Source organism: Rattus norvegicus, chromosome 13 (genome assembly GCF_036323735.1).
Source record: "Rattus norvegicus strain BN/NHsdMcwi chromosome 13, GRCr8, whole genome shotgun sequence".
Lineage (NCBI taxonomy): Eukaryota > Metazoa > Chordata > Mammalia > Rodentia > Muridae > Rattus > Rattus norvegicus.
This window is the reverse complement of record NC_086031.1, coordinates 35,272,920-35,296,542: the sequence shown is the minus strand read 5'-3', so window position 1 is coordinate 35,296,542 and position 23,623 is coordinate 35,272,920. Positions and strand designations below refer to the sequence as shown.

The window sequence follows — 23,623 nt, the reverse complement described above, 5'->3', positions numbered from 1 at the left end:
GAAAATTGAGGAAAAACTATGCTGTGAGGAAAGACATTTGTGTGATACAGGGCCCAAGTTGTTATATTTTTGTTGTTGTTCTTGTTTCCTTAGTCTTTTTGTTTCGTTTGGGGCGCGCTGGGTGGGTGTGGAGTGCTGCTCTGTGGATGAGGCTGGTCTCAACTCACAAAGATCCACTTGCCCTGCCTTCCTTGTGCAGAGATTAAAGGCGAGCACCACCACGCCCGTCTACCAAGAAGACTTTAAGACTTAAACCTCTTCTGACCGGAAACTGACACCACTCTAACAGTGAAGGAGAACAGATTTTTCTGAGCCACAAGGAATTCTGTCTTCCAATCAATCGGATTTTTTATTGTTCAGTCTTGGTTTGTAAAACTAGCGGGCCATTAGCAAGGCAAACAGGTTCACAACGCGTCCTCCAGTCCCCAGAGGGCGCTGCAGGAAATTCGGTCTCCAAAGGAAACCCAGCTCTCGCCAGAAACCGTTTCCGCCCAAAGCATTTCCGCCCCGCGGGTCCGCCGAGTCCAGCGATACAACACTTCCGACTCGGAACTGCGCACGTGCATCTGTCGCTCGGTGCAGACGGCTGGGCAACCCGGCAACATGTCGCAGTTACAGATGAAACTCCTGCGCAAGAAGATCGAAAAGCGGAACGCCAAGCTGCGGCAACGGAACCTGAAGCTGCAAGGTGAGCTGTGCTGAACCCCGCAGTGTCGAACGACTTCGGGAACCCAGAAACTCGGCGGTGCGCCGGGCAGCTTCCGGCGGGAGCCCGGCATGCGCCGCACGAGCAGGCCTCCTGGGTCCCAGCCCCAGTGCACCCTGCTCTTTGCGGGTGTGGGTTTCTCGGCACGGGGTGGAAGTGAGAGGCCTCGAACTTACTTCCCAGCATTATGTTGGCAGGACATTCAAAACCTAACTATTACCCTAGACTCCCCCATCATCTTTAGTCCCCATGGAGAACTTTGTATCTAGGTACTACCCTTTGCGGTTCCCGACTTTTACTTAGTTCTTGGATCTCATCCTCTGCCCAAACTTTTATGAATTCTTTTTCTCGGAGCTTTCCCAGTGATGATACTGCTGTCTTTCTTAGCTTGTTCTCTTCATTCCTGCAGGGATCCTCCTCGCATGTTAAACGCAGAACTCTCCCAGGGTTCTTGTGGCACACAACTTAGTTTGTAAATTCCTTAACATCTTGGTTTTGGCACAAGGGCTTAAGTGAAAAGTTGACACTTGTCACTCTCTTGTTGCAGTTTTTGTAGCTTGTTTAGGTTACCTCCCTGTAAGATACAAGGTTCTCAACCTTTCTAATGATGTAGCCCATTATTAAAGTTCCTCATATTGTGATGACCCCCACCCACCACAAAATTATCTCGTTGCTACTTTATAGCTGTAATTTTGCTACTGTTATGAATCGTAATGTAAATATCTGATATGAGACTCCTGTAGTGGGGGGTCGAGTGACCAGTAGATTGAGAATCACTGAATTAAGTCCTCCGTGGGAAGTGCTGAGGGAAATTGACTCAACCCACATGATTTTCAACAGATAGTAATTGAAAGCGCAGAGGCCGTGGTGGGTTTTAGGCATAAGTATTGAAGTTTCTTCATTTAGTACCTGTAGAATAATTAACGCCGCTTAGTAGCTACTTCTTGGTGTAGGTAATATTGTAAACTAAAGATGGTGTTGCCTCGTAAGGATAGTTTGGGGCTTTAATAGGGCAAATGAGTGGTTTTCGTTAACTGAATTTTCAGTTCACCAAAGTCTAGGAAAGTTGGGTTTGAGTGATGTGAAATTATATAAGTAATAACTGTAGGAATGTGAAACATTCAGTTATGTTTATCAAATGCTTAGCACTGGCTATCCCAGTACTAGCTCAGTTATACCAGGCTGGTCTCAAACTCAGAGATCCACCTGTCTCTGTCTCCCAAGTGCTGGGATTAAAGGTGTGTGCCAGCAACACCAGCAGTCCAGATACTTACGTTAAAAATATATTTCTTCTCATTGCTGCTTACTAATCATTTGATTTAATTATGTGACCTTGCCGACATTTTTCATAGACTTCTGTATGCCAACTAAGGTCTTTTGAAGTTAAAACAACTTTAAACAATTGGGAGGTCCAGAAAGCCCGGGATTTTTTTTTCCTGCGAATGTCAGCGTTTAAGCTTTCTCTTGTCACAGTGTAAGTTCTGTCTTTAAACAGAAGCATCAGACAGGAGCCTGTCACAGCCTGAAAATGGAGATGTGCCTGAAGAACTAGGAAAAGGTGGAAAAGCTAAAAAGGCCCTGAAGCATTCTGTGACTGCAGGCTCAGCAGAAGCACAAAGTAGAGGCGTGCCCGAGGAGACTGTGGAAAATGCCAAAGTTAAAAAGTCACCCCAAAAACTTACCATTTTAACCAATGGAGAAGCAGCAGCAATGCCATCTACAGATCCAGAACTAAAGAAGAAAAAGAAGAAGAAGAGGAAAATTGGAAATGACACTGAGCCTGGTGGGTTTTTTGCTTTTCGTATTTGCCATTCAGATAGATTTTCAACTCTTGGTCACGTCCCTCTATTGTGTGTGTGAAGCGTCCCCTGTGCTCACCAGCGTGAGACTAGCCTGGGAGCTAAACAACACGGTTTATTATTGGTGGACAAGGGAGGCAGGTTTGGAGTTTTCCCCAGGTTGGCTACCCTTGGGGAAAGTTCTTTACATTTATAGTACTCCACTAAGGGTTGTGGGGAGCAGATCGTTGGGCTGTGTAGATAAACTGGATGGACCATCGCATCATCTTTTGAGTGTGCATATTTCCATGGCTTTAGAACTTTAATGAACACAGCCTGAATCCAGGCTGGAATGGGAGGCATCTCCCTGGGCTTTTGTGTGTGAAGGCATTCGCCTTAGTCATTCTGTGACCTTTTGATTTACTTGTCTCCTGCTCGTATATTGTTTATAAGCCCTCTCCCCCAGAAGCGCTGATTTGCAAAGTCTAAGATAACGCATAGGAAAGTTGTGAGTAAATAAGACATTGGTCTTTCATGTGAGTGGACGATACAGGGTAGTGCTGAAGAGCAGGAGGAGGAAGATGGCAGCAAATTCTGGTGCACACAGATGAGCCTCCTGTTGAGGTGTGAACAAGCAAATGGGGCAGGGTGAGGTGGTTTGAGTGCTGCAGGAGCATACTTCTGTGCTTCTTCCCAGCAGCCCAGTTTGGATCACCGGCTAAGAAACCATCGCCCTTGCTCTAGCCTTAACATCTGTGGGAACAGGAAAAGCCCAAGCTTTTAGTGTTTCATCTTCAAAGCAGAAGCTACTTACAGAGGTGTAATGGCAAGAGGAGAAAATATTGGTGCTTGTGTGGGTTCAAGGCCAGCCTAGCTCATAAGTTGAGCTCCAGGCAGCCAGGGCTACACAGATAATTTTTGTTGGGGAGGTTGGGGGGGGTCAATGATTCTTTTTTAAATCTGGAATAGTGTAATGCTTAAGAAACTTTAAAACATTGTTTTGTTTGCAAATCATTTATACCCCAACATTTTAAATATTGAACCAAGTCTCTTCCTGAAAAAGGTTTGTAACAAGTATCAAATGTTAGCATAACATTAAGCTTTGAAAAATGTATTTCTTTACATAACCAATGTTCCGTTCCCATTGGTTATTTTAATAATAAAAGAGTTTTTATTTGTTTGTTTTTTAAACCAAGATCCCAAAAAAGCAAAAACTGAAGAAGGCACGGAGGCTCGTGAGGAACCAGAAGGGGCTGGTGAGGAACCAGAAGGGGCTGGTGAGGAACCAGAAGATGGTGTGAAGGAGGCAGATGACAGTGAGGTGCCCAGTCTGCCGTTGGGAGTGACAGGTGATGGTCAGGGACTTTTCCAGGTGTCTTGTCTTAGATGTGTCACATTTCTCTGCATGACGGAAGGTTCCATTGTGACCTTTAATTATCAGCCCACATGAGTTTTGTATCTTTGTGCTGTTTTCCCTCTTCTGCTTTGTGGTACCTGGGCACTTTTCTCCATCCCTTTTCTTTCTTTCTCTGTGTTCCTAATATTTAAATAGTTTCATATTCTCACAGCTTCTGGGATTCAAGGGTTTCGGCTAGAATTTATCGTTCTAACCAGAATTGCATAGGAGTTGTTTGAGCTGTTTTTAGGAGATCTTGCTTGCTTGCTTGCTTGCTTAGTATTGTAATGCTTAATTGAGATTGCTAAAGTCACCTGGTAGTACTGTGCTGAGGGCAGTCTACAGAAGAAAATTAGAGAAGTTACAGAAGTGACTCATCAGCAGGACAGTTTTGCACCCCAAGTCAAGCAGCAAGCTTGTCTCAGAAATATCCATGTTAGCACCTAAAGTCGTACACTGCAAGCCTGACTATGGGCAGTCTACTGACATCTAGAGTGTGGAGGTGCCTGCCACACAGCATCTTGAGACACATAGCATAGCCCCTTGCCCAGCATGCACAAGGTCCTGAATTTAGTCCACACACACACACACACACACACACACACACACACACACACACACACCCCGCACAAAAAGAATTCTCCAGCCCAGTGTCAATTTAGATGTTCCTTTTTACAATGGGGCTGTATATCCCAGTAAACTCACTGAAGTTCAGAACAGAAGTCAAGAATGCATGGACGCATGCTACCTTCTGTAAAAGTGTCTTTTATTCCCGATGTAAGTCTCGAAGGCTCGCTGCTTCTACCTAACCTAACCTGGGCCTGGGCCTGGAAGCTTCTTACCTAGACCTAGAATGTTTTCAGCCTCTGAGACTTAAGCTCACTCTTTCTAGGTCTTTCTGAACTCCTTTCCTTGTTGACTGATTCAAACTGGCTTCAGCTTCTGACTGAATTGCTCTGCTTGGCCTCATATGTTCTAATCTTCTGGCTCATTCTCGTTCTCTGGTTCATTCGGTCTTCACCTATGTCTGCTTGTTCTCTCTCTGCAACCTGTCTCTATACTCCGTCCTAGTAAAACTTTCTCCTCCCTCCCTTCCTCTCCCCCATGTTTCCGCCCCTCCCCCCCCCAGGCTTTCTCTTAAGTAGCTTTAATTTCTGTTCTTGTGAGAGTTGGGAATATCTTATTCTGTCAAATCTTTGTCTCATTTGACGTGGGTGCTTCCTTCTACACACTAACTTCACCTTCGTTGTTTGGGGTTAAAGGTGTGTGCTAAGGGCATGTCTGTATCCCAGCCAGACTGAGCCACACCACGATGAGAACCGGTTTGTCCAGTAAACAATACAGTATTGGGGTTCACAGTGTGATCAAATATCCTCCAGCAGCCTTCACAGGAACCTGTCCTAAACATGCTCCCCGGGGCTGGAAATAAGCTCAGCAGCTCAAAGCAGAGAACCAGAGACAAACATCCATGCTAGTGGCTCACGGTGATCTGTGCACAGGTAGTTCTAGCTCTGGGATATCACAGGAGTCGGCACTCATGTGCACATGTCTGCACACAAACAGACATGTGGTTAAAAGTAAAGTCTCTTTTAAAAAATGATCAGAGTTTTTACTTGACCTCTGGTTGGGAAAAGTCTTCTAACAAAGCCTGATTTATAAAAGCGTTATGTGTCTAGTAGTTTATCAGTGCCGCACTGAAAACATTAATCAGGTCGTGGGTGTTTTCCCACAACATCTGTCACAAGTCAGGACCATCATGGCTGCCAAGCTGAGAAACCACAGCTGTGGCCAGAGCATGGCAGAGTGGAGGGCTCAGTTTTTGATATGTTTGATGTCCATACTTTTTCTTATGTGTATGGTACTTTGCCAGCGTGTATGCATGTACACCATGCATGCCTGGTGCCCATGGAGATGAGTAGTTATTTTACTCCTGGAACTAGGATTGCGAGTGGTTAAGAGCCACCGTGTGGGTGCTGGGAACGGTACCCAGGTCCTCTGCAACAGCAGCGAGTGCTCTTAACCACTGAGCCATCTCTCCAGCCCCAGTGTTTACACATTTTATACTGTTACACATTTCTTTTTCCATGGATTTTTCTCATCTTTTTTTATCTTACCCGTGATTGGGCATTATTAGTGTCTTCTGGCTGTAAGAAGCTCTTGTAGGGAGCAGTTGGATATGGCAGCAGTGCCATCACTCTCTGACCACACGGCTTGCTGACAGTGAGCAATCTCCTATTAGGTGCTTTCGAGGACACTTCGTTTGCTTCCTTGTCTAATCTCGTCAATGAGAACACCCTGAAGGCCATAGAAGAAATGGGCTTCAAGCACATGACAGAGATCCAGCATAAAAGTATCAGGCCACTTCTGGAAGGCAGGTACGGCTGATATTGATATAGAGACATTCGTGTGCATTCCTCTGACTCTGTTCTCTGTGTAGATTCCTGTTTGGCTATATTAAAAACTCAAGTTACCTACTGGTGGATCAGTCTCTGTGGGTTAGGTGCTGGGCACCTTGTGCTCTATATTAGTGCCTAGAGCGTGCTTATAGCACATAGTGTGGGTTAGCACACATCCGTATGAGTCAAATGAATGTCCTTTGTCTTCTGCAATACTAAGGGATCTTCTGGCGGCTGCGAAAACCGGCAGCGGCAAGACCCTTGCTTTCCTCATCCCTGTGATCGAGCTCATTGTCAAATTGAAGTTCATGCCCAGGAATGGTAAGGCTCTGTCTCTCTGCTGTTATGTCACAAGGATTTGTGTCTCTTAAGGACTTGTGAGATGGCCCTGTCACCTTTTGCCTTTTAGGAACAGGAGTCCTGATTCTCTCTCCTACCAGAGAACTGGCCATGCAGACCTTTGGTGTGCTTAAGGAACTGATGACACACCACGTTCACACGTACGGGCTGATCATGGGTGGCAGTAACAGGTCTGCTGAGGTACAGAAGCTTCTCAATGGGATCAACATCGTCGTGGCCACCCCAGGCCGGCTCCTAGACCACATGCAGAACACACCAGGGTTTATGTACAAGAACCTGCAGTGTCTGGTTATCGATGAGGCCGACCGTATCTTGGATGTTGGGTTTGAAGAAGAATTAAAGCAGATCATTAAACTTTTGCCAGGTAAGTGGGTGGCATCTGCATGGGGCTCACAGGGTAGTAAGAGGTCCATGATTGGTGATCTGGTAGGAAAAACAGTATTTCAATACCAGATTTTTACTGTGGCCATATGAGGAGGCTGGGCCTGTCAGCTTCAGAAGTCGTTCTGCTAGCTTCATACAGCACATTTCCATAGCACAGGAAGTAAAATGCAGGTTCAACAGTCTGGATGAGAAGATGCCTTGTAAGAGTTGAGCTCTGGCTGAGTCTCTGTGGTCCCTGTTTTTATCTCTATGAAGGCAGTCTCACCTTCTATGTTCTATTCGTGGATGTAGTCTTTCAACATGACAAATTGTACATATCTACGATAAGGCTGTGATCTGTACGTTGTACAATGTTGTGCTGAAATATAATTGACATAAGAAACCAAGTGTGGAAGCAGGAGTTGAAGGTCATCCCTGAGACCTTGACTCCAGAGAGTTTGACCCCAGAGCTACATGAGGCTCTGCCTCAAAAAATAAATTAGCGCCCAGAGAGATGGCCCAGCAATTAAGAGCACATACTGCTCTTGCAGAGGACCCAGGCTTGGGTCCCATCACCACACCACATGGTCATCACCTGGAACTCTAGCTCCAGGGGAATCTGCCCCTCTTGGCTTCTGAAGGTACCTTATTTAGTATACAGACAAGCAAGCACTTAATTTAAAAATAAGTAATCTCATTTTCGATACTCTTGTGTACGGCTTGAAAATCATAACCACAAGCAAAGCGATGGGCATGTCACCTTTGCGAGCGCACTAGTTTGTTTAATTCAGTCAGCTGTTGACAGGTGTATGTGTGTTTTCAGCTTGGGACTGCTAAACTTTACTGTGAACGTTCACTACAAGTCGTAGGGTTCTGTAGCTCCTTTTCCTTTGACTAACTTGAAGAAGGTATTGCTGATGGCCGGGAAACCTGACCTACCCATCACGTGGGTTTATTTGCTTAGGATCTGTCCATTTCCCCTAAGTTGGCATGTTTACAGACCTGAAATTCACATTATAGCCTTACTCTTGATGTTGTCTGGGTGTGTATACCATCAGCATGGCCCCTCTTCTGAAATCTCTCCCTAAAGTGTAATTGTGAAGCAGCTCTGAGAGTCCTCGGAAGGTTTGGCTATTTCTGTGTCTTTTTAGCACGTAGGCAAACCATGCTCTTCTCTGCCACACAAACTCGAAAAGTTGAAGACTTGGCAAGAATTTCCCTGAAAAAAGAGCCATTGTACGTGGGTGTTGACGACGACAAAGAGGTTGCCACAGTGGATGGCCTTGAGCAGGTACTGTTTATGACTAGCCTAGAAGTAAAGTAAGTAAAGCCAGAAACTTGGTGTTTCCTTGTGCTTCTTCAAAATGATCCACAGAGCACATGATTGAGGGACCTGAGTCAGATTAGCAGGCTTGGGTTTGGCATCTGCCAGAGACTAATGTCAGATGTCTTCCTGATGGCTCACCATTTGAATATTGAGAAGAGTCGCATCTGAGTGCTTGTAGACTCAGCTGATCTAGCCAGTCAGTTTGCCCCACTGACCCATTTCCTGGGCATTGGGATTACATGCTGACTGCCACGCTTACCCAGCATTCCCGTAGATGCCTGTCCTCAGCCCTTTACTTGCTGAGCTCTTTCTAGCCCCAAGGCAAAGTCTTTCAGTGAGTGAACTGTCCCCCATCGTTGGGGTTGGTGGGTTGGTACAGTCCTTAAGCGTGGCAGGAGGCCTTGCAGTATACTGTTGTGTTTGCGCACATCCTTCTGTGGGTGACCTGTTCACTCGCTCCATTTCAGGGGTATGTTGTCTGTCCCTCTGAGAAGAGGTTCCTTCTGCTTTTCACATTCCTTAAGAAGAACCGGAAGAAGAAAGTGATGGTCTTCTTTTCCTCCTGTATGTCTGTGAAATACCACTATGAGCTGCTGAACTACATTGACCTGCCTGTCTTAGCCATCCATGTAAGTGGTGGCAGTGAGCCTGCTGAGAGCCGGGGTGAGCCTGTGCACGTGGGATGAGAGGAATCACTCCCTCTGAACATAGATCTGAGTGGCTCCTCTCCCAGAGAGCGAGCGGGTCTGCATGGATCTGAAAACAGCTCAAGGCTCTGCCTCTCCCTGAGGATCTATCTATAAGAGGCTAATGGTTATTAGATATGTTTCCTCAGTGGTAGCCTCTGGTAAGGTGCCCATGTGCCTGCAATCCCCTTCACTCATGCTTCTGCCTGCTTCTTGAATCACACATGGACATGAAAGAAAAGAGGGACAGGAAGGGAGTGAGCAGGGCTGGGAGGGGGCAGGAGAGGAGGATGGGGTCAATGTGATCAGAGCACTTCACACAGAAATGTTATAACACATAGGTAAATGCAGACTGATAAAGGACACCCTCCCTCTCCAAGGCTTGGGGTCTGGTTAGGGAGATGGAGCCTGGACTGGAGTAAGGTTGCTCTAACGTGTGGTAGCAGCTCCACAGTTGATGGGCTGTACATTCAGCTCTCACATACAACCTGAATGGGTTTTTGTGCTCTTCTTGATTTTGAATCTAGGGAAAGCAAAAGCAAAATAAGCGAACAACCACGTTCTTCCAATTCTGCAACGCAGATTCGGGAATACTGCTGTGCACTGATGTGGCGGCCAGAGGGCTGGACATCCCTGAAGTGGACTGGATTGTTCAGTACGATCCTCCCGATGACCCCAAGGTAACTGAGGAGTGCATTTGCCCAAAGAAGCATGTCCTTCCACATCCATGAGGCTTACCTGCACAGAGCAGCCACTGTCAGCGCGGCAGGGTGTCCCTGGTGTGGAGTGTCAGGGACCCTGTAGGAATCAAAGGCGTGTGCAAAGAGCTTTAAGAATGCTAGATTGATCCTTAGACTAATGTGTCCAACTGGCGTCTGGAGGAAGTAATGATCACGGAAGTAAATAAGGTCGGTCGAGGCTGCAGTAGGATAAATAACCATGTAAAGGCCAGGCATGCATGTGCTCCTGTAACCCCGGCAGCAGCAGGGGAGGGAGGAGGATGGGGACAGACAGGCTCTGAGGGCTTGGCCAGCCAGCGAACCAAAACAGCAAGCATCAGGTTCAGTGAGAGCCTGCCTGGACAGAGAGAAGCATAGAGAACCGCAGAGAAGGCACTTGGCTCCACCTCGGACCTCACACAGGCATGCAGACACCTACACAAAAGTACTTTGAATGAACAGTGAGTTAGAATAAAGTAGTGGCTAGCATTTAAATTAATTTCCTTAAAGAACAGTTTTGAAGGTGAACTATAGCAGTCATTAGGTCGTTGTTGATGTGCCTGCAGCTTCTCTCACACAGTGTTGGTATGGCTGGTGGGTGGAGCTCCTCTTGCTTTGGTGGTTGGCTCTTTTAAGGGGTGGTACCCTCAGAGGGAATGCTGCCCCAGAGTGAGGAGGATGTGAAGGTGAGGTTGGCCCTGCCCTGTCCACGGTCTAGTTAGGTGTGCCAGCATGCTCCTTACAGCAGAGCACAGTCAGACACCGCAATGTAAGCCAGCTTTTCCTGCCTCGCCACAGGAGTACATTCATCGGGTCGGCAGAACAGCCCGAGGCCTGAATGGAAGAGGGCACGCCCTGCTCATCTTGCGCCCTGAAGAGCTGGGTTTCCTTCGGTACTTGAAACAATCCAAGGTAAAGGCCTTTGTTAGGGACATCTTAAGTTGGGAGGAAACTCCTCTTGATATGAGGATTCGTCTCCCGTACCATCTCTATAGATGCAGGGTAGGTAGGGGTTAAGTTGATGTCAAACAGTGCTAAGTCACTGGGAGAGGTAGGTAGTAAGGATAGAAGGAACAGGCCCGTGGCTTTGTCCCCGCAGCATTTCCACAGTGCAGGCTCCCTTTCTGGTTCTCTGCAGCCCTCTTCAGCCCTGCTCTGCTCTCCCAGCACACTTGCAGTCTGGACACAGCATCTTTCCGATCTCTTTGTCACAGAGAAGCAGCAGATCTGTGCTCTCCCTGTGCCCCCCACCCCCTCCTGACTCTTTCCAGCACTTCCTGGTCCCTGTCTCCCTGTGAAGCCCTCACATAATCTGCTTCGGCTCTCAACTCAGCCTCCTGCAGCTCCCTTCAGGACTGGCCATAGCCATCTAATCCCTAGCCTACCTGGGTTTGCCCTTAGCCCATCCTACCAGAAAAGTATGCATCCAGGCTGCATATGACCTCCTTGTCGCTAGGCCTGGCAGGAATATGGCAGACCTGCTTGTCCATGACACTGGCACCATGACACTCTCCTGGCATAGTCCTGCCACACAGATTTCCTCCTTCCTACAATGTGACACTGATTCCTGAGTTGCCCTGAGGCCCCTGCACACTTTGCTTTGCTGCTCTTTGCCTAGATCTCCACAGGACACTGTTCAGCAAGGTGTGCTCCCAGCACACAAATGCACCGTGACAGGTTGCTCCGTCACTTCCCCGTCTGTTCTCCAGGCCAAGCACACATGCCTTCCTAGGGGAGGGCAGCAGCCAGTCCTGGTATAGCATTATCCTCCCCAGTCTGTAGCAAGACCCAGTACAGCTTCTGTCTGTTTGCCCAGCTATGTAAAGGTAATATTTGATAAATTCTTGAGAGAGCTGGAGTCATCTTGGCATGGGCCCAGTGCCCCTAGCACCAGACACAGAGTGGTATAGAAGCCCCTCTCCCGGTATAGAGGAAAAGAGGTGGTCATCCCAGGCATGGTAGTACACACCTATGATCCCAGCAGTCAAGAAGCAGTGGCAGGGGGATCACAGCAGGTTCAAGACTAGCCCTGCTAGAAAATAGGAAAAACATTTACTGCCCTCAATGTCAGGGTTGAGGGGGTGAGGGAGGTGTTAGCAGTTGCTTGCCTCTGCTCAGTTCCTCACCTCAGCTTTTGAGGAGGAAAGAAATGGGGGCCGCCATGCAGGATTCTCATGAACTCTGCAGAGATGGGATGCTCTAGTGACTGGGGGTAGCAACCAGCAAATTGATGTCCCTATCCTGGAGTTCCACAGCCCAGGCACTTCTGTCCTCAGTACCAGCACTGTCCCTTGCTGTCGCAGCTGATGGGACACTTCAGTCTTCATCCTTCTGATCCCGAGTGCCCCTCTCACTGATACTTCAACTGTTGTTTCTCTAGGTTCCGTTGAATCAGTTTGACTTCTCCTGGTCTAAGGTTTCTGATATTCAGTCTCAGGTAAGCTTTTTGTTCGTGCTAATTATCTTTCTGGGGAGAGATCACCTGCCCCAGTACTGCTCGTGAGGTTTTGCAGTCACTCCCTGAGCTCACCCTCTGTCACTCGTGGGTGATGCTGGCTTGGACTGTGAGGTCCTTGGGCATTCTTCCTATATGCTCGTGCTCTCGGTGGCCTGACGGAACCTCAGTCTTGCATCTGTGCTGCCTGAGACGAGAGGCCAGAGTCAACTGCAGTCAAGGACAGGTGCTTTTTGGATAACTATTGTCACAGTTGACATCTGCCTTTTTCTATTTCAGCTGGAAAAACTGATCGAAAAGAACTACTTTCTGCACAAGTCTGCCCAGGAAGCGTACAAGTCCTACATACGGGCATATGACTCCCACTCTCTCAAGCAGATCTTCAATGTCAACAACTTAAATTTGCCTCAAGTTGCTCTGTCTTTTGGTTTTAAGGTCCCTCCTTTTGTTGATCTGAGTATCCTTTGTGACGTTGTGCTGCAATTAAGGGGCTTAGCAGAACTGTTGGGGCTTAACAGCAAGTCGGTGTGTCCCTCAGCTGCCAGCCAAAAGGCTCTGGTGTCCATCCTGGCCATTGTGTGTCTGCCTGCAGTAGCTAGAACATGGGACTAGGAAGGAGTCAGCGTGAACTTGTCACTGGGGCGGGAATTACCAGAATAAGGCAGCTCAGGATTTAAGTCACTGAAGAACTAAGATTGGCTGGCAGGATAGCTCAGTGGGCAAAAGTGTTTGTACAACATGCCTGGCACCCAAGTTTGACCTGTAGGACTCAGGGTGGAAGGAGAGAACCAAACATCCCTAGTAGTTGCGCTCTGACCTCCATCGTGTGCTGTGGCACACATGCCCTCATGTATACACACAGAAGAATATTAAAAAGACAGAAATAGAACTTAGCGAGAGGCAGGTAGTTGTGTCTTCAAGGTAGAGGCACAGAGCGGTGGGAAGTAGTGCTGAAGAGAGGTGAGAGCTCTCAGACAGAGTTTTCTAGCCTCGTGTAGCCACCAGAGGGTTACCTGTGCAGAAATGGCCACAGAAATCAAAGCTGAGCCCTGGTCTAGGACCTCCCAGTTGCTTCCATTGCAGTTTGGTGTGTGTGCACAGATGTGCTTGAGTAGCAACCGTATTTTCAGAAGAAAGAATCAGATAGGAAGACTGCTTTTCAATGCTACTGTAGTAACTCCTGAGGGGATTCCAAGACCAGATTGACGAGCTTCTTCACGCTAGACCTTGTGAGCGTCTGCTGTAATAAGAGTTGGATTGTATGAGAAAGAATCGCAGATAGCTCTTGGGCCTCTCTGGTCTCAGCAGACTTGAAAGGCGTGTGCAGCGACAAGTGCTCAGTTGACCTCAGACTCGGTTATTCTACGCTGTTGTGATTATAGTGTGCTGCCTCATGCGGCCACCACAGTTGACTTGAGCGTCATTGCTGTTCATTTTGGTGTTCAAGCTTATTGTTGCTCCTAGTCTTGTGCAGGTTCATTGCACAGCTCATACACACACACGCACACACACACACACATGTGCACGCGCGGACACACACATACCATCTCCGTTGGTCAAGGGGAGTGCGGCACAGGGGCAGTGCTGGGCATATTGAGCTTTTCTCTGACACAGCTTGTACCCTTTGTTGCTTGGCTTCCTTAACATTCTCCTGTAGATGTGAGCAGCCACGACGGCAAGCTTAAAAAGAGAGGTGGTGGTGGGGGATTCGGCTACCAGAAAACAAAGAAAGTGGAGAAGTCCAAGATCTTTAAACACATCAGTAAGAAGCCAGCAGACCGCAGGCAGTTCTCTCACTGAGGCGATCTGCCTTCTGCCTGGACTGACTTTGCCCAACTTCCTCCTCCTCCACCCCTGCTCCCCAGTACTCTTTAAAAAGGAACGTTTATCACATTTAGAATCTTTTTGTCTTTACTATGATAATATTTTATTTTTAAATACTTCCATAAAACAAATTTTATCATTGTTTTAATGTTTTTTATAACTTTCCCTCTTGGTATATTCCTGACTTTTAAAACAGGCTTATGTTGGTTGATTGGTTGGTTGTTTTCAAGAACATGTAATTGGGCTGTGGAGATGAAGAATTTGAGTTCAAATCCCCAGAAACTACTTAAAAGAAAGGCACAGTAGGGCCTGAACAAACCCAGCATCGCTACAGCAAGATGAGAGGTGAAGACAAATGAATCCTTGGGTGACTGAAGCCGACTACGATCCCATCAGATCATCCTAGAACCCACCAGAATCACGCGTGTAGCCAATTGAAGGTCTTTATTCCGGCCAGCCGAGACTACACTCTGGGATTTCAGACCCAAGCATAGGTCTAACTATTTAGAGCAAGAAGCCTTAAGGCGAAAAGTGTGTGCTGATGTATCCTCTGCAGCTGCAGAGGGCAGTCTTACACGCAGGCAGCTTATAACGCAGGAGCTAAGGTAAGTATTCCGGCACATCTTGACCTCAGTCCTAGAGTTGAGTAATTTTCCATTCTACCTAAAACCCAAAGTAGCCTCAGCACGACACGACGGAGGACCCCTGCACTGTCCTGTCACAGCTACATGCTGCACTTAACAAGATGGAAGGCAAAGTCTGGCTCCACAGAACAAGAAGCGTGTGAAAGAAGTGCCGGGGAGACCTAACCCTCCAGAAGGAGGAGTTCAACACTGTTGGCCCTCATGGCAAGAGGTGGACTGAGTACCCAGGAGTAGCTACAAAGACCTCTGGATAGGGCTTTACTATGTGGAACAGCCTGCTCTTGCATTCAGAGACCCTGTTGTCCGCATCCCAGGACGCTGGGGTCGGAAGCAGGCACCACTGCCTGGCCAGATTTTTTTTTTCCCCCAGAACTAAAGGGACACACACAACACGTGTAAAGTCCTTGCCACAGACGAGTTAGGGTCCCTGGAGCAAGGACTGTGATTGCAGGTGGCATGAGGAGCTCTGGGTTTGAAAGACCCTGAGTCAGTTAATGTGGAAGCACTCGGCAGCGACTGTCTGCCTCAGACCTGTTCTCATACGTATGTAAAAGTGAAAATAAGAAACCAGAACGCTAATGCTCACTTAGATCTTGGCAGCACAACTTGGGGTGGGGCTCACCAGCTCAGGGTATGTGGGACCTTCTGGAGTCACGGAAATCTGAGACTTTATCCCAGACAATGCTTGGCACTGGGTCAGAGGTGACCGACCTCCTTTGAGCCCTGTAATGTGATGATGTCTGAAAGTGAACAGGTCAAGTTTAACAGTGGTTCAGTCAAATCTTAGGGGAGTCCTTACACTCTAGAGTGGTCTGTATGGCATCTAACTATAAAGTGTTGTCAATGAAATCCAATATTGCCAGATGCCAGCAGCTAAATTTTGACCACTTAGCTTCCTGGGTTCCCGACACCTGGCATTTAATAATTATGTCTGCAGAGGTCTTTTATGTGTCTGTGTGTAAGTGCAGTTGCCTTCTTACAGCCTCTGCAGATGAGGGACTGAGATGGCCTTACCTCATCCCTGGGAGGATTAGCTGACCAATGACGGGGGCAGGGAGCCTGCTTGAGTGGCTCTCGTGTAGTTGGGTTTGTAAAGTCTTGAATCTCCTCTTGTAAGCCTCCTGTTGAACCTCGTCTACTCTGATCATAGTTGACAGTCACTGTAGCTCTGCCTGGTGCTCATTTGTAGAGCGGGGTAGCCTCACACTGACGTCTATGTCTCTGCCTCCTGTGTGCTCTAGTCACAGGCATGAGTGCCTGGCGCTCTGCTGTGATCTTGGCCAGTTGAAAGGCCGGCACCGGAAATGATGTTAATGCGTGTAGTCATCCACAAACGATCATGATCCTCAGGAGGCAGCCGCTCAGGCCTGCCAGAGGGAAGCAGCAATGCTTCCTCCGATGCCTCGTGTGGGAAGCCTGGATTGCTCAGTAGTGCCCATTCGGTCTCTTGCTAATCGCACAGGGGATTAAACATTTTCCTTTGCCACATGCCCCTCGGAAGGAAGTCTTCCCCTCTGGATTCAGCATCTGTGCCTGTCCATTTGTGGGGGAAGGAAGGCTTTGGGGTTTAAATTGCTGTGCAGCATCTAGGTTTCCTGTTTGGAAACCACGTTCCCAAGTCCTGGAGGGCTACTGAGATCACCTCCTGTGTTGGTTAATAATGAGTGTCAACTGGATGGGATTTAGGATCACTGAAACATTCCTCAGACCACTTCCTGAAAGGCTTAACTGAAGAGGGAAGACCCACCATGAATGTGACAGCAGCTGCCCATAGACCAGGGCCCTGCAGTGTGACCAGCTGCCTCATGGCCTGCCGGCCATGATGGACCGAACCCTCCAACTGTGAGCTGCAGTAAACCATCCTTGTTCCTCCCGGGTACTCTGCCACGCCAGAGAGAAAAGTAACTAATACAGTTCCCATTAGGAAAGCAAGCCACCTGGGACCAGGTCTGAGTCAGCCATACACATCTGCTCAGACAGAATCAGGTACACATTGAAGAGCAGAAACAAGGGTAACCCCCGTTTCCGGTTCTGAGGCTGTTGCCTTGGGATCAGGTGGTTCCCACTGAACGGGCAGCAGCCACACTTGATGTCACATTGTGCAGACATAGCCACCCGCCTGTATTCCTGAATATTTTCTGGGTTGGTTCTCTAAAAGCATTCAATAGTTTATCAAAGTGACACACATCTGTAATCCCAGCACTGAGGAAGTAGAAGCAGGTGGATCAGCAGTTCAGGGCCACCCTCTGCTACACAGCAAGTCTGAGGCCAGCCTGGGAAACCTGAGAATCTCAAAAAAAAATTTTTTTAAGATAATATTTACAATTATCTAATTTTTAAATTTGAAAGAGGATCCCACGTCGCGTGGGCTGACCCCCAAACTCTGTAATGGTGGATAATCTTAAACTTCTGATCCCCTTGCCTCCACTTCTGGAATGCTGGGATTACAAGCATGCCTCCCACAACTGTTAGTTACAATGTTGGCGAATGAAGCTAGGCAAGCACTCTACCCACTGAGCCACATCAGCAGCCTCAGGGTCTTTTTTTTTTTAATCACTCTGGCTTCTCTTTCAGCCAATCTAAGAACCGGAAGATGCAGCTTTTATGAGATGCTTTCTGTCTGCTGTTTGTGAACTGGCCAGGCTGCTGGCTGCATCCCCACTCTGGGGCCACAGCTCCCTGCTCCCGAGCTCCGGGAAAGGAGTTATTTTCAAGCAGTCAGGTTTGGGAACATCTAGGGCAAGTACACATCAAAGAAAGAGCACGAGGCAAGCTCAGCCAGGAAGACCCTGCTCTGGACCTGGAAGCTTCAGAGGCACAGGGAGTGGGAATTCTGTCGTGACTCTGCCTCCGTGGGGTGGTCATCTGAAGAAGGGCAGACTAGAGAGTATCAGCCTCCAGGAGTTTCTGGATCTTGGGAGAGCTTGCAGTGACATTGAGGAAGTGACTTCCCCTCTCTAGGCAATATAGGAGGAATAGACGATAGCTCCAAGGATCACATGTAAGGTCAAGCCATGAGCTCAGACCAAAGCTGTCAAGATCAGCAGCCAAACACAAAAGACCCTGTTCCTCACACCTCCCCACCGAGTAGGTTTTAGGGTGCTTTAGGCCAACAAGCTGCTTAAAAGGAACCTTCTTGGGGATAGAGAGGTGAGGGTGGCTCAGTGGGTAAAGACTGGTGACGGGTTTGATCCCCAGAGGTCACAGAGTGGAAGGAGAGACCCAACTTCTAATTTTCCTCTGATTTCAAGTTGCAAGCACTTGTGCATACAGTTTTCCATGATTCCGCCTTGTGGCCAGCAGAGGGCCTCTGAGGTAGGCCCAGGCCAGAGGACAGCTACCTTGGCAGCGCCTGATGAGTTGTCAGAAGCAACTTGGGCCTGGAGCAGTGGAGCTTCTGTTGGTGTTCGTGGGGAGGCACTAAGCAGGGAAGGCCTGAGTGGCATATCGCCAGACCCTTTCGCGTGCAGAGTGCTGGAGAGACGGATCTGGCTGCATGCCAGTTGTGCTCTGAGCTAAGTTTAACACTTTGAGCATCTCTGACCTTCCTGCATCTCAGGCGCACCTAAGCACTTCCTGTGCTGTACCTTCTCCACACACCTGAGCAACATCCTAGTGTTAATAAAGATTTAATACAATCAGAAGAAGCCATGGCAGCTGATAGGTGTCCTGTCCCAGATTCAGGCCTGAATCCAATCCACAGCTGAGTCTCTTCACCCTGATTAAAGCTGGCTGAGTGGCTTAATTAGGGTGATCAGACACCATGACCAATGCAAGTCTTATAAAGGATAACATTTAACTGGGGCTGGCTCACAGGTTTAGAGGTTTAGTCCATCGTCATCAAGGTAGAAGCATAGCAACATCTAAGCGGCAGAGCTGAGAGTTCTACATCTTCATCTGCTGCTAGTAGAAGACTAAGTTCCAGGGAGCTAGGGTGAGGGTCTTAAAGCCCACACCCACAGTGACACACCTACTCCAACAGGGCTATACCTTCTAATAGTGCTACTCCCTGGCATTACCCAAACCATCACACTGAGGTAGTCCATTCTTCCTGCAAAAGAATAAAGGTATCCAAAGACACAGGCGGGAATGAGAACCGGAGTCCAAATGTAGGCCTGTGTGTGAGCAAAGACCAAAGGCTTACCTCAAGCCTGGTGCTGCATAGATCATTGCAGACCACACATCACAGGAGCAGTGCCCTTGACCTCTCATAGCATGTATTTGAGCATGTGAGAAGAGTCAGGGGTGCAGGAGTGAATTGCACAACCACTATTATTGGGTGATGATCTTGGACTGTTCACATGGACACACATTCTCAGTATCTTTATGAGGCTAAAAGGTCAGAGTAAGGGTCCAGGCAGATGTCTGGATAAAGGCACTCGCTGCCGAGCCTGAACACCAGAATTTGGTCCCTGATCTACCCATGTGGAAGAAGGAGAAAATGAACTCCTGTAAGTTGTCTCTGACCTCTACACACATACACTACCTCACACACACACAAGAAGCGTATAAATAAATAATTTTAAACCAAGATCAGAATACAAATATGGCACCAGAGAGATTTGAAGAAATGGCACAGCTTTGAGTAGGTGGATGGGCACTCAAGCCATACCTTGTATACTCTAGAACTGGAGAAGGCAAGAAAACAGGCTCTGCTAAGCGGCCCTGGAAGTTAGATCTTCTGACTGTGTAAGGCTGGGTGGAGGGGTGTGTGTGTGTGTGTGTGCGCACATGCGCATGTGCCATGCATGAATGTGGGAGTCGGAAGACAACTAGAGGAAGTCAGCCCTCTCCTATCATGTGGATAGAACTAAATGAAGGTTCTCAGCCTTAATTGGTTTGGTTGGCCGTCTTTGCCTTCTTGCCTTGAGACAGGCTTTCACTAAACTTGGAGTTAGACTGACAGCCAGTGCAGTGATCCTCCTGCCTCCACTCTTACAGTAACATGCTTCCATGTTTGACTTTTCATGTGAGTGCTGTGTATTTGAACCCACGTGTATACATCATTATATGTATATGAGCATGTATATACACATGGGTATCCAGGAAAGGGTCCTATCTCAACCCCTGTGCTTGTTTTTTATACTTATATACATTATGTAATGATTGGATAAAAATAATTAGCATTTCCATCTCCTCAAATTTTTCTTATTTCTTTGGAATGAAAATATGGTTTTTAAATTTTTATTAATTTATTATAATTATGTGTGTGTGTGTGTGCTATGTGTACCAAAGCACAGCCATAGATGTCAAAAGAGTTGATTCTCTCTTTTTACCTTTCTGTGGGTTCCAGAGATCAAACTCCAGTGTACAGACTTTACCAGCTGAGCCATCTCACTGGCCTGGGATGGGAAACATGCTTCCTTCGAATGGCTTTTGGTGATAAGAGGAGTACTCAGAGTTTTATTCCAGTTTCTTTCTGTTCAACTTTATGCATCTGTTTTGCATGGTGAAGTAGGTTACCATGGTAACAGGGTCTGAGGAGTGGGTGAACTGAACTTCCCTATTGAAGGTGCCTAGGAGATAATACCTGTAATCTAAGAAAGTCTTCTCTGTGAGTAGAATCGAAGGCTGCAGACAGCATGGATGGGTTCTGCAGGCCATCAGGAAGTGTTGGTGTCAGCAGCTCAGATAAAAGTCACCGTGGGAAACCACACCCCATCCCCAAGTGTCCACCTACCCATCTCCAATCCTCTATCCAAGCTGCTCAGTTGATTAATGCAAACTGTGGGGGAAGCAACTCAGAGCGAGAAAAGGATGTTTGCAGAGCTATCCCGAGAGAGTTCTGTGAGGCTCATTGTAGCTAGGCCAGAAGATTATCCAGACATTTAAAAACAGATAAATCTGTGGTAACTCCAGCCTGAAATTCCAGCTGCTCTGAAGGCTGACCCAGACACCTGTGAGTTGAGGCTAGCCTGGGCTACCTAGTGAACGCCCATTCTGGAGAAAAGGACTCAGAAGCCCCAGACATAGGAAGGCGGTGAGGTGCATTAGTTACTTCCTCTTTGCTGTAACAAGACTCAAGACAAAACTACTCAAGGAAGAAGGGCTTTGGGGATCACAGTTTGAAGATACTGTAAGGTCTCAGACAAGGGGCTCCATGTGACCTTGAAGTGGATTGTCCTTTTGGGTCAGAGATTTATTAGGAGAAAGATGACTGTCATGGACACACAGACAGCAGCATGACAATTCTCTGTGGAGAATTCAGGCCCATGAGGCTAAGCGGGGGTTCCCCATTACAGGTTTGAGAGACAACGGAGGTCCAGGGCCATATGGTTATCAAGTAGCCTGTGCTGCATGCTTGTGGTCAGATTGACTGCTTCCCTTGCAGGGCGGGAAGGGGCATTGTTCATCTTTTTAGTTACTGTGTATCCATCATTCGAGATGTGCCACCCGTAGACCATGATTACTTAGGGCCTTGGATTACAGCCTCACAGGCAAACACTCAGTAGGGTCCCTGCCACTTCCCTATAGGGTAGGACTTACCCAGCCAACTATGAGGATGGAGAGAGGAAGAGGCTGCTGCAGGTGAGTATGGTGTGAGTGGCCCCTAGCCTAGGCCTCACAGACACAGCCCATCCTGCCTTGGAAGGGGTGGCAGGTGTGCGAGGCATTTGCTCACACTGAACCTTCAGTCAGGAAGCAGAGAGAGATGGATACTGGTACTCCGCTCACTTTCTCTTTTTACTCAGCTAGGGACCTCTGCCCATGGAATCCTGCCAGTCACAGGGTAGGTCTCCACCCCCCTACCCTCCAGCTAAGCCAATCACAGGCACGCTCAGAGGTGTGTCACCTAAGCAACTCCAGACCTCGTCATACATTGTGTCCATATATGATCTATTTTAGAGATTTGTGAGATGCTCGGGGTAAATATATTCTACAGTGTTTGAGTGTCATGTTCTGATCAACTAAGAGACACATGTCTGGGCAGGTTATGAGGAAGAATTCACTAAGGGAGGAAGACTCTTCCCTAGACTGGGGGCCTCCTCTAACCGATAGCTCAAACACAAAGAGGTCTTGAGGAAACTAGGGCTGCATGCTTGCCCACCTACACTCCCTTCTGCTGAGCATCGTCTTTGCAACTGGAATACAACTTCCTCAGCCTTCTCACGTGGTCTGAGACCTGTGGGTCTCAGAACAAGGCCTTCCAGCCGTCAAAACCTAATAGCGACTGCTGGAGCACTGTTCTTTGTAGTCTGGGCAGCTACCAGGCTCTCAGCCTTTTCAACATGCAGACCTGCTGAGGTAATTATTTAATATTAATTGGGGGTAATTAATTAATACTAGTATTAATTCTATCCTGCCAATAACCCTGAGTTATAATTTTCGATGTTCTGCCTGGGCCACTCCTACTCCAATTAGCCAGCCCTGTGGCCATGTTGCCATAATTCGCCTACCCTATAGCATCCTCTCCTCTCTCTTCACCTCTCTCTCCTTTCTCCTCATGAACCTGCCTCAGACCCCAAGCCTGAGAACCAAACACTCCGCCTAACTCTCTTCTGCACAGTTATAGGCTGTAAGCATCTTTATTCAGCCAATATTTTAAATTAAGAAGCAAGGTTACATAAAAATCACTTGGTGTATGTGAGGATTTTCTCATCTCATCTTGGGGGCCAGGATTCAGCATTACAGTTCATAGCAACAGACCAAACCTCAACCCAGACCAAGGCAAGAAATGAAACTAACATGCTAACAAGACTGTGTGAGGTCAGGTTTCAACCCCCAGAAACCCCAAAGCAAAGACTAGAATCTTCCCAAGCTTGAGATACTTCTAATACCATGAACTCAGGGTCACACACCAGAACCTATCTATTCCTATCACAGCTATGGAGACTAAATGGCTCAGTGTAAACCGTGCACTTTACCACTTACATATGAACATATCTCTCGAAAAAAATTCTTATGCTGAGAGGTGTTCAGAAGGTGGTAGGGCTATTTGGGGGGTATCCTGGTTAGTTTTTATTGTCAACTTGACACAGCCTATAGTCATCTGGGAAGAAGGTACTTCACCTGAAGAACGGCCTCAATCAAACTGTCTTGTAGCCATGTCTGTGAGAATGTGTTGATTGATGACTGAAGTTGGAGGGCCCAATCTACTGTTTTTTTTTTTTTTTTTTTATTAACTTGAGTATTTCTTATATACATTTCGAGTGTTATTCCCTTTCCCGGTTTCTGGGCAAACATCCCCCTCCCCCCTCCCCTTCCTTATGGGTGTTCCCCTCCCAACCTTCCCACCATTGCCGCCCTCCCCCCATAGACTAGTTCACTGGGGGTTCAGTCTTAGCAGGACCCAGGGCTTCCCCTTCCACTGGTGCTCTTACTAGTATATTCATTGCTACCTATGGGGTCAGAGTCCAGGGTCAGTCCATGTATAGTCTTTAGGTAGTGGCTTAGTCCCTGGAGGCTCTGGTTGCTTGGCATTGTTGTACTTTTGGGGTCTCGAGCCCCTTCAAGCTCTTCCAGTTCTTTCTCTGATTCCTTCAATAGGGGTCCTATTCTCAGTTCAGTGGTTTGCTGCTGGCATTCGCCTCTGTATTTGCTGTATTCTGGCTGTGTCTCTCAGGAGCAATCTACATCCGGCTCCTGTCGGTCTGCACTTCTTTGCTTCATCCATCTAGTCCAATTGGGTGGCTGTATATGTATGGGCCAAATGTGGGACAGGCTCTGAATGGGTGTTCCTTCAGTCTCTGTTTTAATCTTTGCCTCTCCCTTCCCTGCCAAGGGTATTCTTTTTCCTCATTTAAAGAAGGAGTGAAGCATTCACATTTTGATCATCCGTCTTGAGTTTCGTTTGTTCTAGGGATCTAGGGTAATTCAAGCATTTGGGCTAATAGCCACTTATCAATGAGTGCATACCATGTATGTCTTTCTGTGATTGGGTTAGTTCACTCAGGATGATATTTTCCAGTTCCAACCATTTGCCTACGAATTTCATAAACTCGTTGTTTTTGATAGCTGAGTAATATTCC

The 23,623-nt window shown here is 47.5% G+C and overlaps 1 protein-coding gene across 2 annotated transcripts; it reads left to right on the top strand.

The window, feature by feature from the left end:
* The first annotated feature begins 504 nt into the window (after positions 1–504).
* Positions 505–14,152, top strand: Ddx18 (DEAD-box helicase 18). 2 transcript variants are annotated; one of them, NM_001006996.1, is made up of 13 exons: positions 571–688; positions 2,202–2,489; positions 3,681–3,833; positions 6,120–6,255; positions 6,497–6,597; positions 6,686–7,000; positions 8,151–8,290; positions 8,794–8,955; positions 9,540–9,692; positions 10,530–10,643; positions 12,112–12,168; positions 12,466–12,643; positions 13,844–14,079. In NM_001006996.1, the coding sequence occupies exons 1-13, from the start codon at positions 604–606 to the stop codon at positions 13,984–13,986; spliced, it is 2,025 nt and encodes a 674-aa protein (NP_001006997.1). In that variant the 5' UTR covers positions 571–603; the 3' UTR covers positions 13,987–14,079. The 2 variants fall into 2 exon arrangements, with proteins under 2 accessions (XP_063128478.1, NP_001006997.1); XM_063272408.1 differs by having other exon boundaries at positions 505–688; positions 12,466–14,152.
* The last annotated feature ends 9,471 nt before the right edge of the window (positions 14,153–23,623 follow it).